The sequence below is a fragment of the Siphateles boraxobius genome, unplaced genomic scaffold, assembly GCF_051911475.1.
Source record: "Siphateles boraxobius isolate OS27281-9 unplaced genomic scaffold, OSU_SipBor_1 77, whole genome shotgun sequence".
Classification (NCBI taxonomy): Eukaryota; Metazoa; Chordata; class Actinopteri; order Cypriniformes; family Leuciscidae; genus Siphateles; species Siphateles boraxobius.
In genome coordinates this window covers 10020383-10035050 of record NW_027509205.1, presented here as the reverse complement: position 1 = coordinate 10035050, position 14668 = coordinate 10020383, and the positions used below count along the sequence as shown (strand labels likewise).

The 14668-nt window shown below is 36.6% G+C and overlaps 1 protein-coding gene across 3 annotated transcripts in view; it reads left to right on the top strand.

The window, feature by feature from the left end:
• magi3a (membrane associated guanylate kinase, WW and PDZ domain containing 3a) overlaps positions 1 to 14668 on the top strand; it is a 148891-nt gene that overhangs the window by 108437 nt on the left and 25786 nt on the right. For all 3 annotated transcript variants that reach the window (XM_077218767.1, XM_077218769.1, XM_077218768.1), the window contains 4 exons: positions 6048 to 6216; positions 8618 to 8697; positions 9169 to 9226; positions 14493 to 14617. In XM_077218767.1, coding sequence (XP_077074882.1) covers positions 6048 to 6216; positions 8618 to 8697; positions 9169 to 9226; positions 14493 to 14617 — 432 coding nt within the window. The remainder of the gene's footprint in view (positions 1 to 6047; positions 6217 to 8617; positions 8698 to 9168; positions 9227 to 14492; positions 14618 to 14668) is intronic.

Below are 14668 nucleotides of genomic sequence, written 5' to 3'. Positions count from 1 at the left end.
GATTCGGTCAGTTTAGATTAAGGTTCAATTCTCACTATTAACTAACTATTAACTACAACTCAGAATAACTGTTTATTAATAGTTAGTGAGGTAGTTGTTAAGTTTAAGCATGGGGTATGATTAAGGGATGTATAATATGGTCATGCAGAATAAGGCATTAATATGTGCTTTTATAAGTACTAATAAACAGCCAATATCATATGCCTGCTAATAAGTGACTAGTTAATAGTGAGAATTGCACCCTAAACTAAAGTGTTACCCAAGTTTCTAATATGTACTATTTAGGTACTACTATGTACACTTTAGGTACTAATATGTAACCATTAAGGGTAAATAAGGTACAAAGGCGTACCTTTTGAAAGAGTGCCGCCCCAGTAATTTTTAGAAAAAGAATTCAGAGAGTGTAGTGTATAGTTTTCCACACATGATGATTCCTGTCATTTAGTAAGTTGGTTATCCTCTGTTAATCATGCCCTTAATAAGCTGTAATGTAATTTAAATGCATAGAGCTAAAGTGGGAAAAAATGGTGGCAGTAATTTAAGTAATTGCCATTAGGGATTTTAAATGCGATTTTGTCTGATATTATCTTGTGAGGTGATGTTAGAGAACTGCAGAGTCTCTGATCAGTTGTGCTCGCTGTGTGTAAAAACTAGAAAAGCATGTGGTGTTGTCTGATTTGAAGAGTCAAAACATGACGCTTATGAACTGATAATTCTTTTCAATTAATCAGTCGGAATGATTCATAAAATTAGAACTCGAATTTACCTTACCTTGAATCAGACTGAATCGTTCATTGAGTTTACATCTGACTCAGTCTTTGGTTATCTTTTTATTGATTCAAAATTATGAACAGAGAACTGTTACTGTGAAATGTACTCTGGTTCAGTACAGTGTATTCGATGTTTCGGCCAACTGTATTTTATTGTTTATTCAAGCATTGCACATGGTGTTGTCTGTTTTGCAAGAAATTACTCTTATGAACTGATTCAATTAAATTAATCAGTTAAAAAAGATTCACAAAACTCAAGCTCAGGGAATCCAGCAATTTGAATCAGACTCAAAATGAATTGGTCAGAGGGTTTATTGAGTTTATAACTGATTTCCTCACTGAATCAGAATCATTCTTTGGTTAGCTTTTATTTTTTATTTTTTACCTATATACATAATATGTTTCTTACCTTTTCTTTCTTTGAGCTGGGTTTCTAGCATTTTTCACATATAGTTTCAAAGCAGCTTTACATGTTTCTACATTACAGTTTATAATAATATGTTATCAGATGTGAGTGACTGTGTCGAAGTAATGGCCATATGTCAGAAATATACAATTCTAAGATAATACAAATAATGCAGTTAGCTAACATCATCTATAAATTGAGGCAGAAACAATTGTCTCATTAAAGCAGTTATTATGAGTTGTGATCATAATGACTATAATATATAGAAAATTTGGCTGTTGTGTATTTTGATTCAGAGTTGTGTCTGAGCCCTGAACATTATCAGGAAGTCTATTCCAGAGTTTAAAGGACAATTCCGGACAAAAATTAACCTAGGGCTAAATAACACATGGGTCGACCGTTCTCTGGGATGCGTTTTCATGATACTCGAATGTACCCAGTTATAACGTTTGTTTTAGTTTAACCACAGATTAGCTTATAACGCTAGTGTATGGGGCATCGAATAAGTAAAAATAAAAATCACTAGTTAGTACCACTAACGAGGCTCAAAATAGCCCCACACTAACACGGTAGCATTATTAGGGTCTCTACCTGCAAACCGAAGCATTGAGAACTTTGTAAGTGTACAAGCAGTTTAATAAGAAGATACTTTATAAAGACAGTACACTTCACATACATAGGCAGGAGCCATCTTTGGAAAACAGTCTCAACCATTCGAACCACGAACGCCGCGCTACGTGCTGGTCGATAGTCACAGTTCAGCTCGCGTAGCACGGCGTTCGTGGTTCGACTGGTTGAGACCGTTTTCCAAAGATGGCTCCTGCCTATATATGTGAAGTGTACTGTCTTTATAAAGTATCTTCTTATTAAACTGTCTGTACACTTACTAAGTTCTCAATGCTTCGGTTTGCAGGTAGAGACCCTTAAGAGCCAAATGTTAAAACGCTCTACCTTCTTTAGTGGACTTAGATAACCTAGGTACTACTAAAAGTCCAGAGTTTTGTGACCTTAAAGCCGACCTTTCTAACCGCTGATGCTCTGCAGGAATCAGGACTATCTAAGCTTTTTTTAGAGACCTGAACAGTAGTTGAGCTTTTAAAGTAGGCTAAATGCACAATGAGTTTTTTTCAGTGATTATCCAGTGGCATAAATAGACTGTGTTGAGTTCAGAATGATTGCGGTTATGGTTGGTATCACTTCAAGTAATGAGCATGTTAAAGGGACTGCTGCACTCTTTCCACAGAGTAACTGCTGTGCCACGATACCTATTTCTGACTTGTGTACCAGCCCCGGCACTCTGTCTTCTACCCTCTCATTAAAAAAGATACCTCAGGCTTATTATTAGTCTTTTACAGTCATTTTTGCATTAATGATTACGTTTGAGCCAACCCTGTGCCACACTAATGTGCACTCCTGCCACCAGCCTGATGTCACTGTAGCTGTATAAATAGATGTTTTATTTTTTTTATTTAGCTCTATTAGTGTTTTTATAACGGATCCCTGCACATGAAATGTGGACTAAAATGCACATCCCAGCCCTCCTATCGCTCCAGTGTACCGGAAATCCGCAATATTGCCTGAGTAATAGCTACAGTAAATAAGATCAATATTTAAAATACATGCCCTTTTTCAGAGATCTCCAGCTCTTGATTTTAAAGCATAACCTACTTTCTAGAATAGTATTTCTTCTGCCAAGTTTTGGTTTGTGGGAAGACTTCAGGGGAGCTCGGTTGGAGTTCTGCTACATCATGCTGAAAGTAGGTAGGATTTACTGATGCTCCCTGCACAGCAAGTATTCTTTCCCATAAATCAATGGGATACAGAACAGTGAACACTTTCAGATGATTCGCATGCAGCGATGGTGAGCATGGGGAAGAAAGTACCCAAAACATTTTATATTCACAGCGCATTAACCCACTGCAGTTTCTACTACTGTTCTGTTTGTGTTGGTATGATTGATCACCATCGGAGCTGATATCCTATCCCATAATATTGGCTTCATTGTGCTTTTCAGCCTTCAGAATAGAATGAGTTTTAAACAGGTTTTCTACTGACAGGCTTATTTAGGCTTTAAGTTTTAAATTCATTTCAATGAAAGTCTATGTAACTGAGACTTCATGAAAACATGCGCTATTTTTCTGAGGGTCACAGGAGGAAATCTGAATTGTTTCACGACTAGGACCTGTAGAGGTTTCTGGGTGTACCGAGGGAGGCTTTTTTGGCTGTTTTTATTAGCAAATCCAGTTGGACAAGATGCCTCACAGCTGTCCTCCATTATGATTGGATAGAGCTTTGTAAACCCTCTGGCACCCATGCAAGGACAAGATGCAAATGGCAATATTATCTAACTAGACTTTGCCAAGTGCAAACTGAGACGATTTTGCAACCCAGAAGCGTGTTTGTGGTTTTTATCGATTAAATTAGCTTTACTAAAAATGGCTAGTTATGTCTTTGCAGCGAGCCTTATGGGTTATTATTAGGGGTGTAACGATACCCTCATGTCACGATTCAATACATACATACATCACAATACTAAACACACTATACAATATTATTGAGATACTCCAAGACAATATGGTAAAAGGTTAACAAAAAATGTACTGTTGATTAAAATTCCAAATTTGGTATTGCATTGTGGATGTAAATGAATAGGCTTGGACTTGGTGCTGGTAACCCAATTCACAGGACAATGGTTTTCATGATTCTGAAAATACAGAATTATTTAGACAACTAGATATACTTAAAATAATGTAGTCTTAATGTAGTCACTTTTTACTGGTAACATAAGACATTTGGCATTATCAGGACCGACAGATTTTTGCATTATTTTTTTTTGCATTATTGTTACATTATATCATATATATTAGTTTAATGTAGAACTGACACAAAATCTGTAAACTCTAACATAGTTTCATTTTGGGTGAACTATCAGAATACAGATGTTGCTTTTTTGTATTGCGATATATTGTGACACTATATATTGTTACAACCCTAGTTCTTATGTTTGTGTATACATGCTTATGGTCAATTCTGATAGATACAGCCTTTGTCTACTTAAATGCAATGCAATGATTGCTGGAAGCAACCATTTGTAATGCATGAATGAATGTTTTTCCATAGCCTCCATGTAGAAGCAAACATTCACCATTAGGTTTTACCATAGCAAACCAAGGCAACATCTCGTCTTTCTTTCAACATTCAATCATTCTGTAACACATTGTGTTCATCTGTTACCGTTACGCTGTTTTCTGTGAACACAAAAGTATGATTTCTTTTTAAAAACCTTTTCATATTTACCACACTCTAGTCTACCCTCTATTTTTCATGGAGTTGAGCTTCTTTCTCCACTCGTACACTCGACCACAAGCATAAAAGGCTTCTTATTTGCTATTGAACGCCAGTGCTTATGTTTCTGCCTGTGTCATGAATGGTGCCTTCATGGTTACGGCACAGGAACAACAAGTGCTGATTCGTCTGCTGCACATGCTGGCGTCCCAGTGCCAGGCTACAATCATTTTGATGAACAGGCTTTAATCATGACTATGTCAGCAAAATCTTATCAAGTCATTTTATAACAATACACTTTTTCCATCACCTCATATTTCTAAAAATGCATGTACAACTAATTTATCCATATGCAGAACAATACACACACAGGCATGTTTTCCACTGTCAATGTCCCATTAAGACAATCAGTCCATATTGGTAACACCGTGTGTAAGTGTTTTCTGTGTTTAATAAGTATACAAGTAAACAGCTGCTATCAATTTGATTGCAGAGAGAGCAAAATATCCAAAACTGTGTCAAGATAAATTTTTAATCATTTATTTTAAGTCTCACAGCAATGGGATCCTACAATTGAGTTGCTTTAGCTCAAATCATGCTAAAGAGTGTATTTTTAGGTTTATGATTCACAATGCATTTAGTTCTAGAGTAAACATACCTGTTTAAAAGGCTGTTGGCTCCTCTACATTTGCATTTTGAATTTATTTATTTGGTGGATATTGTTAAATTTAATTTTATATATATATATATATATATATAAAATTTATGTACACCACCATTCAAAAATGTGGGTTTGGTTAGATTTTTAAAATGTTTTTAAAATAAGTCTCTATGCTCACTGAGGCTGCATTTATCTGATCAGAAATACAGTAAAAATAGTGAAATAATATTGCAATATAAAATCACTGTTTTCTGTGTTCATATATTTTAAAATGTTTTTATTTCAAAATTTATTTTAGCGATGGCAACGCCGAATTTTCACAATCATTACTCCAGTTTTGAATGGTTGTGTATATATAAAATTATATTTATGTATATATTTTATTTATACATTTTATCACTATGTATTGTTTCCTGAGAATCAAACCCACGACCCTGGCCTAGCTTCAGTTGCGTCATGTTTCACCGTAAGAGTCGAGCTTCAGGAACATGTGCACTCTAGAATAAACAAAAAGACTACTGGCTCTTTTAACTGAAGGATGGGACTTTTAAATGTTATGTTTTCTCCCTCTTATACTGTCTCTGCCTGTGTTCTCACGTGCAAGCAGACTGTCTGTCTCACTCACACAAAGACAAACAGACACACATTTGTGTATGCAACAGATATCGGCTTCACGGAAGCATTAACCAGCTCTGGCCCTGCCCCTGAACATCAGTCCTGGCATGCAAATCCAGTGGCTCTTGTTGTCTGCGCTCTCTCTCTCTCTCTCTCTCTCTCTCTCTCTCTGTTTGTCTCCGTCTCTTGAGAAGGTTGGAAAGTTTGTTCTGCAGTGCTAGAGAGAGTTAAAGTATGTATTACTCCCCATTTCTGTGTTTTCTCCCCACCTCTTTCTCACTGTCTTTCTTTTTGCTCTTTCCACTCACAGAACACAAGGAGGGACCGGAGTGGAGGAAGGCTGTGCCCAGCTACACACAGTCCAGCAGCAGCATGGACTTCCGCAACTGGAACACGCTGCCACGTGACGAGGGCCAGGACCCTCTGCCCAAGAGCTGGGAGATGGCCTATACGGAGACAGGCATGGTCTACTTTATAGAGTAAGTCCTGTTTGCCAAGTAGGACACATTCCTGGACCACATTCCTTAGGGTTTGGGATTCGGGCTATGTTTGTTTGACAACAATCTTACTCGAGGAATTAGTTAAATGTGTTTACTTGTTGTTTTGTTTTTCTAATGTTGCACATTTTTGATTATTTAATTTTTTGATTTGAGTGCAATTGTGTGATTTTGCTTGATTGTGTCAATTTTGTGTATCAGGTAAATATAAATATAATATATATAAATAAGTCATGGATAGGAAAGTCTCCATATGATATACTGAATCTCGGCGATAGCAGAATGTCATGTGGGTATTTTTTTACCTACTGATTCATGAATATGGGATTACTATCATTTGACATGCTGCTTTTAGCTTACTGTATAGAAGGGGAGTGTTTTGTATTATGTTTATAGGCAATGCACAAGTTGTGCTGTACTGTGAGGAATCCACTGGTGTGTTTTTAAACAGGGAAGCAAAGAAGGATTTGTGGGTCCATCTTTTCAAATTTCGCCTCTGATTTACTGTAACCGAGCCCAGATGTAGACAGCAGCTCTCCAGCTGAGGGCTCGCTCAGTAAACAGGAACTCCGGAACTCCTGCACACATCAAGCATGAGAGAGCGCTGGGAGTTGAAACGGCTCTTCTCTCAAATGCTGATGCTGAAGCTAGCTGATATTTTTCACAGCCTCTTCCTTTCATTGTCCATTACCTGTGTCTGTGGTCGCAGCCCTTGACCAAGTATCTCTGCTATCCACACAGAGGAAGAGAGAGCCAGCGAATCAATACTTCATTCGCTGAACAATGCAAACAATCAGCTAAATGGAGCCTTCCCAGCAGGCCCTGCTTTCACACGCGTGTCTGTCTGCACGAGTCTCGGAGGATGAGCTGCACCTTGCCATGAATATTTCAGATTTTAAACACATTTGCTTTTTGAGTAGACTCCTCACTCCTCCGCAGCAGAGACAACTAAAGTGCTTTTTAAAAAGGACCTTGCTGATGTTTTAATGTGTGCATTTAAAAAAATATATAAAATAGTTTTTTTTTTTCATTAGTAAGGTTCAAGTGCCCCTTCAACAACGCCAAACCATAAATGTTTAACTCATATATAATCATATTATATATATACAGTGCCTAGCATAAGTGAACACACCCATGCTAAAGTTGACTAAAAAGAGGAATAAAAAATCCTCTTTTGGAAATTGATCTGAATACCTTAATTTAAAAAAATAAGGAAAAATCAAACCTTTAAGGACACCAATTTTCTTTGTGAATGAATAATGTATCGTAAATAAATAAATGTTCTTCCTTAAAATACAGGTTGCATATGTCAGGACACCGCTATGTTAAATTCCCATAGAGTCAGGCAGATTTTTATTTTTAAAGGTCAGTTAATTAATGGATCCAGGATAATATGCATCCTGATAAAGTTCCCTTGGCGTTTGGAATTTAAATAGCCCACATCATCACATTCCCTTCACCATACCTAGAGATTGGCATGGGGCACTTTCCATAAGATCATCTCTCAATGCAAATCAAACCAGCTATTAGTCTAACTGAAATAACACCATGCCAATCTGGTGCCAAAAATGCCATGTCAAAAAGGTATGGTGAAGGGTGTGTGATGATGTGGGGCTATTTTAATTCCAAAGGCTAAGGAACTTTATCAGGATGCATAGTATCCTGGATCCATGAAATAACTGGCCTTTAAAAATAAAAATCTGCCTGACTCTATGGGAATTTAACATAGGGGTGTCCTGACTTATGCACCCTGTATTTTAAGGAAGAACATTTATTTATTTACGATACATTATTCATTCACAAAGAAAATTGGTGTCCTTAAAGGTTGGATTTTTCCTCATTTTTTTAATTAAGGCATTAAGATCAATTTCCAAAAGATGATTTTATATTCCTCTTTTTAGTCAACTTTAGCATGGGTGTGTTCACTTATGCTATCCACTGTATATAATTTGATATATTATCTATTAAGTTCTGCATCAAATTATAAAATAAGTATTAAGTAATAATAAAATATATATTTTCTAATAATGTATTATTATTATATATTTATTAGTCATTTGAAAAAAATCTCAATTTGAAAAAAGCTAAATCAGATTATTTCTGTGTACCGCCAAGTGTACACATGGTTGGAAATCACTGCTTTGAAAATATGAAGAAAAAAAAAACATCTTGCCATCTGTTGTTAGCAATCATTGAGCAGTGCTTATTGTTGTTTGTGTCATTTTTCCATTGTTACAGTGAGGTATACTTATATTGCTGTTGTTTTATGAGTGTTACACTGCTTTGCTAAGCTGCAGATGAACTCCAATTATGTAATTAAGGAGAAAGCTTAGGAGGACTATCAAGTGTTTGTCTGCTAATGCTTCTTTCCCTCTCTGTGTAGTCATAATACCAAGACCACGACCTGGCTCGACCCACGACTGGCAAAGAAAGCTAAGCCTCCTGAAAAATGTGAAGATGGAGGTAAGACTGAGTTTGTTCATGAATCACATAGAAGAGTAAACAGACCCTAGCTGAGCCGTGAGACATTAGCCTCTCTCTCTGGCCCGCCTGACTAATGGCTCGCAGGAGACATGCTGAGAGCCCATCAGTGTGTCATCTCACACAAGCAATCCCAGCACCGCATTTTGCAATGGCCACGTACGTCCATGTCAGAATGGAGGCTCCCCACAACTCTCACATCACAGGGAAAGATAACAAGTCATTTTCCATACAGCTTACTAATACCTGCACCCCCTCGTTTCATCTGCGCTCAGCCTTCTGATCTCTTCTCTGCTCAAACACGCATTCAAATGCACTCAGACTTCTTGACCCACCTGGTTTTAGGCTTCTCAGGAAAATCATAGCCAGAAAATCAGACCCCCTGGTGTCAAGCACATGGGTGATTTGCATCTGTTCAAGCTGTCTCTGATATGCCTGTCTGATTCTCCGCAGAGCTTCCATATGGCTGGGAGAAGATTGAGGACCCGCAATATGGGATTTATTACGTGGAGTGAGTATGCTCATATCATTTATGGTCCAATAAGAATGATGGATGGCACATTTTTGTCCTCAACATCTTGGTTTGCTGAAGTTTTATCTTTTTCCCCTATATCATTTATTTTTAAATCCAGCTTTTTAGAGTGAAAAATCACAATAAAGGCATAAGCAACCCTCATCCCCAACCAAAGGGGAAACAAACCAATTACACAAGTAATTAAAGTAATGCAACTTACTTAAGAGTTTTATGATTTGTTATACACAGTGTTGGGGTAACTCAATCAGATTACCTTTTTCAAGTAACAAATAAAGTGACGCATTACCTTTAAATTTATAACGAAAGTTACTTTTTCAAATATGTAACACAAGTTTCCCATGTATTGACTGATAGCTCTCCTGTCCCCGTGAGTAAGTGCAGAGACGTTCTGTGCTCTGTGTGAACGTGATGGATACTGTAGTTCCAGGGTGAATGTGAATTTGCATTTACTCATCTCACTTGCACAAAAATAGATTCAGTATTCCTGAATAAAAAAAAGTGAAATGCAAACTCAGAAAAGGCAAACCTGCAATAATTAAAATGTTAAATAACACAAATATACTTTATGTATTTAATATCACTTTATTAACCAATGTATTTGCTGTTAACCTTCAATGATCCAATTCAACCATACTAATAAGCAGAAATGACTTTGGTTAAACATCACATTGGTTTTTGCTTTTATTGCTGAAGTAAGAGTGTTGAACTTTCTTCTCCTGAGTCATTTCACTTTTGGTGTGAAAGGGCCTTTACATTTGCCAAAAATAGATCTTTTGTTATGTTGTTATTAAACAACAGACAAGTGAGCCCAGCCAAGGTGAGAAAAAATAATAGTTAACGTAACCTAATAGATACTTTTCCATAAAAAGTATCTAAGTAACACAATTATATAGGTGTAGAGACACCTAACATAATGTAATATTCATAATGTACACATTACTCTTAAGAAAAGTAACTTTCCCCAACACTGGTTATACAAGGGTCATGGTTTTCCTGCAAAATTAGGCTATTTAGGAAATGCAGTCGTGGGAAAAATTACAAGTTTTTTGGGGTTACTTTTATCATGTACTACGGTCACAAAAAAAGTTTGTTTGTAGACAAAGAAAAATGAAACTGGATCCTTTTACTAATGTGTATTGATTCTTTGAATGAATACCTGGCAAGACCGCTGAAAGAGTGACTGAGCGAAACTGAAAGAGTGACTGATCGTAGTGGTAGTGGTGACTTGTTTGATGTCACGTCACAAACAGAAATTATGTCATTTTCCAAAATCAACCATTTTAAGTTAGTTTAAGTGAGTTTGGCATTGCAGATTAATTACACATTGATGCTTGAGCCTAAACAAAACAAGAGTGAATATAGAGTAGGGCTATTCAACTGGCAGCCCGTGGGCCAAATCCGGCCCGACGGCACCAACCTCCTCCTCATCTTTTCCTAGCGGTGCGGGTAATTTAGTTTGATACACGCTCCTGTTGACCTGAGAAACATTTTACGTGCAAATATTTCAGCTGTTATTATTTGTGTCTCGTATTTCTGTCGACTGAACCAGCGATAGGCCTACCAATCATTCGTGAATTAATCATTCTTTTGGTTCGATTCTTTGTAAACGCGCGTGTATAACGCTCTGTTTGGATTCGTTCGGACCACTCTGTCACTGAATCATCTGAAGCGGTTTCTCGGTCAGTACAGTAACAACAAATAACGCTGTTTTCAGTTGTTTCACTAGTTGTTTTAGCGCGACTCAGCACAGAGGTCCCGGGCACTATTACATAAACAGAGTTGCGACAACCAGTGGGAAGCGTTTCAATTCAACAGACACCTCTCTGTTACAAACCACAAATCACTCGATGATTTAACTATAGAATGAAACATACTCATAATTCCCAACAAGACTGATGAGGAAAGCAGGAGAAACGTTGTGGAAATTAGAGGACTTTAAGTCCCCTACTTACTTATAAACATTTATCATGAATGTACTGTAGTAGCCTAGGCTAATGGAATATTTATAATGAATATGTTATAGTTATTTATATTGCATTAGGCTAAAGGAATATATAATTTATTTTTGTTATGAAATTGTCAGTTTCTTTGTGAAGGTGCGTATAGTTTTTAACGTGTTTAGATATTTTTTATACAGTGGGAGTGCCTGTGGTTATCAAATCTCACTGTCAGAATATTTTCATTTAAGCATAAAAATTATAAATAAAATAATTCTTATTTCATACCAATAGCTATTAGCTTGAATAATTAATGTATTTGTTCCAAGGAAAATACTTGTACACAGCTGTAAATTGTCAAGTTTTTATTAATTATGGTCTTATATATCGGCATACTGTTGGGTGCCACATTTCCAAGTAAATAAAATACATTTTTAGGTTTACTTTAACTTATTTAATGAAACTGTTATTATTTACTGTTATGTACCTCAACTTTTCGATTTGAAAATCCGGCCCGCGAATGTAGCTAGTTGACTAGCCCTGATGTAGGGAGAAGAAGAGGAAAGAGTATGGAGGCTATTAATATTAAGTCTTAACTAGGGTTGCCAACCATTCTGTATTATACTGAATCGTCCTATTAAGCAGTGATTCATTCATAAGCATGGATAAAAACATATGAAGTTTGAAATCCATACTAAAGGCAGTTTGCCCCTTGTAGGCTGTAGTGTAGTCTAGGCTAGGTATACACAGGCCAATGTTGTATGACTACCTAGTTTTAAAGGGATTTTGCATATGCTCAACCACGCAAGAAAACATGCCTGAGGGAAGACGTGATCAAATAGGGAAGTCGTCTTTCACTTTCCTAAAGTATTTTTGTTAGAGAAAAACATTGCATATACTACTTCTCTGAGTTCTGTAATATGACAAATGTAGTGGGGGTTAGGCTAGTTTTGATTCTTGTGGGCAGGTTCTGCATCTGCTTTGGGCTTGAAATTTTTCTGGAAACTGGCAACCCTGATGCCAAGTAAAGCATCATGTTTAATATGAAGTAAGTTTTTAGTTCTTGGGACTTTTGAGTTTTTGTAAAAAATAAATAAATAATGAAATGAAGAATAAATACGTTTATTTTTTATTTTTTAATAAACAAAACCAAAGTTGTACTAAGACATTTAGAAATTGTTTTCTTTAGTTTCACTCACGTTTCTATGCTAAATTAGATAATAAAATAAAATAAAAATGCACAAAAGAGATCAGATTTTTGGATTTGTGAATTATTGAAAATATGCAGTTGTTATTATATTATATTAATATTTGAATTACATCAAGTTCTTATTCAAATTATATAATTGTAAAAATATTATAGTATTAAACTAAAGGTTTTGCCAAACACTAAGATATTCACTCACTCATCTTGCTATGCGAATACATTTTAACAACAATATATAATAAAATAAAAAAATGCACAGAATGTCTCAGTTTTGTAGGTGGGTGAAATGGCACTTTCTGAAATGGCAGACTGATCAAAGTCATTGGCTGGATTTGCTAATTTTCTGCTCTCGAAGCATCGTGGGATATTGAGGTAGTTGGCACAATAGCCAAGGGGCTTTCGAGACTCGAGAGTGAATACATGATTTGATTTTAATGCCATTTATTTTGTGTGAGGTCAATCCCTGCTGTGCCAGGATATTTATGCAAGGAGGTCACCAAAAAGTTGTTTTATTTTTGATTTGAATGTGGTTTGGCACAGGGCCTCATTACGCTGTGCCTGAATTATCACAAACCGGGAACTTCAGCAGTCAGATGAGAGCACACAGTCTCACTCTCTGTGGATTGGGTGGATAAGTCTCAGCATGAGTCACACACAGCAAAAGCACAAACAGTACCTTTCTTCTACAAATTCGCAGCACACCGACTGGTTTTGCAAGGAATCCGTGACTGTTAAAAGCCTTCCCTAGGTGCAGTCACGACTGGCAGGTACAACAGTTAAAGCAGAGTCACACAATGCAGACGAGCTGCTTATTTCACTTTACATGCAACCTGTGGGGTGGGAGGGGCCGTGTGTTAGGATAAACAACACACTCCAGCTCTGAGCCAGAACCTCTGCAGAGGAAATGCTTGTGTCTCTGGAAAGGCTTGCCAAGGTAATATTGATTCATTTCGGCAGCTAACAAACAAGAAAACAAATGTGGGGTTTGTAGGGGAGAGTGAACAGCAATTACAGATGGGTTTGAAATATGGCTGTTCTGTGGTACTTTTAATCAAGGATGTTTTTGCAATGTTTTTAATGATTGTTTCAGAAGGTCCTGGAAAGGCTCACTGCAACAAAATATATGTGTGTGTGTGTGTGTGTGTGTGTTTTCTTTATCAATGTTCTTGTGTTGTAAACCCTCTCTGTAAACCCTCTCTGGAAGGAAAAAATTTTATCACCTAAATCAAATCAAATTTTAATCAAATCAACTTTATTTTCCACTGAAGTCGTTTAGGGCATACAGACTACTGGGCAATTATAACCAATAGATAAATATCTGTTATAAGCTATTTTTTGAACGAACTGGCTTTGTTCTGCCCCCATTCTAATATGTAACTCCCTCTTTTCACCATCCAATCAATTTCCAATGTTTCCAATTTACTGTTACATTTAAATATGTCACATTTTGGAAGTAAGAACAATCCACGTTAACTTAAATATGTTTTCAGAAAATATATACTACATTAATTGTATAGTACCTCATTGGCAGTTTCTTTTGTTTTCTAAGAAAATTTAGTGAGATTTATGGTAAAACAAACAAAAATCAATCTCAATAAGGTAAAGAAAATGTAACTTTTAAAATGATTATTATCATTTATTATCTTAAATCTTTTCGTTTCCCAGGTAAGGTAAAATAATACTTAAGTATTGATTGATAAAATACTTGTTTGCACTGTTTAGTTAAAGGTTTTATGACAGATTGTCTCCTCATAATTGTGTAGTTGAGAGGGTTGCTTGCTTTCTGAGTCAGATCAGTTCATGCCGGTTTTCCAAGTTTCTGTCCCAGTATGTTGTTTATTTTTCTGTTCTTTTATTAAATGTGGTAACTGCCTGGTTACCAGATGACAAAAAGGAAGAGATGCATGAGCACAATGACTTACCTTTTGGCTCTGATATTGTTTTGTTCCTTCCTTTATTCATATCTTTAAAAGAGTGTTTGCATGAACAGATAAGCAACGCTACCATTCTCTTTACTCTGAGGGTTTGTGCAAGCGTGTATGTCATTGTATCTGCCATCTCTGGCCGTTTGCACTGACTGTCTCACTCTTTCCTTCAGCCACATCAATCAGAAGACTCAGTTTGAGAATCCGGTGCAGGAAGCCAAGAAGAAAATCAGCCAGGATTCGTCTCCAACCAGTCAGCCAATAGCAGCGACCGCAGGAGCAGTACCAACACCCTTAAGTAAAACTCTAACTTTCTTCTGCATTATTCCTCCATTTCCTACTACTTCTG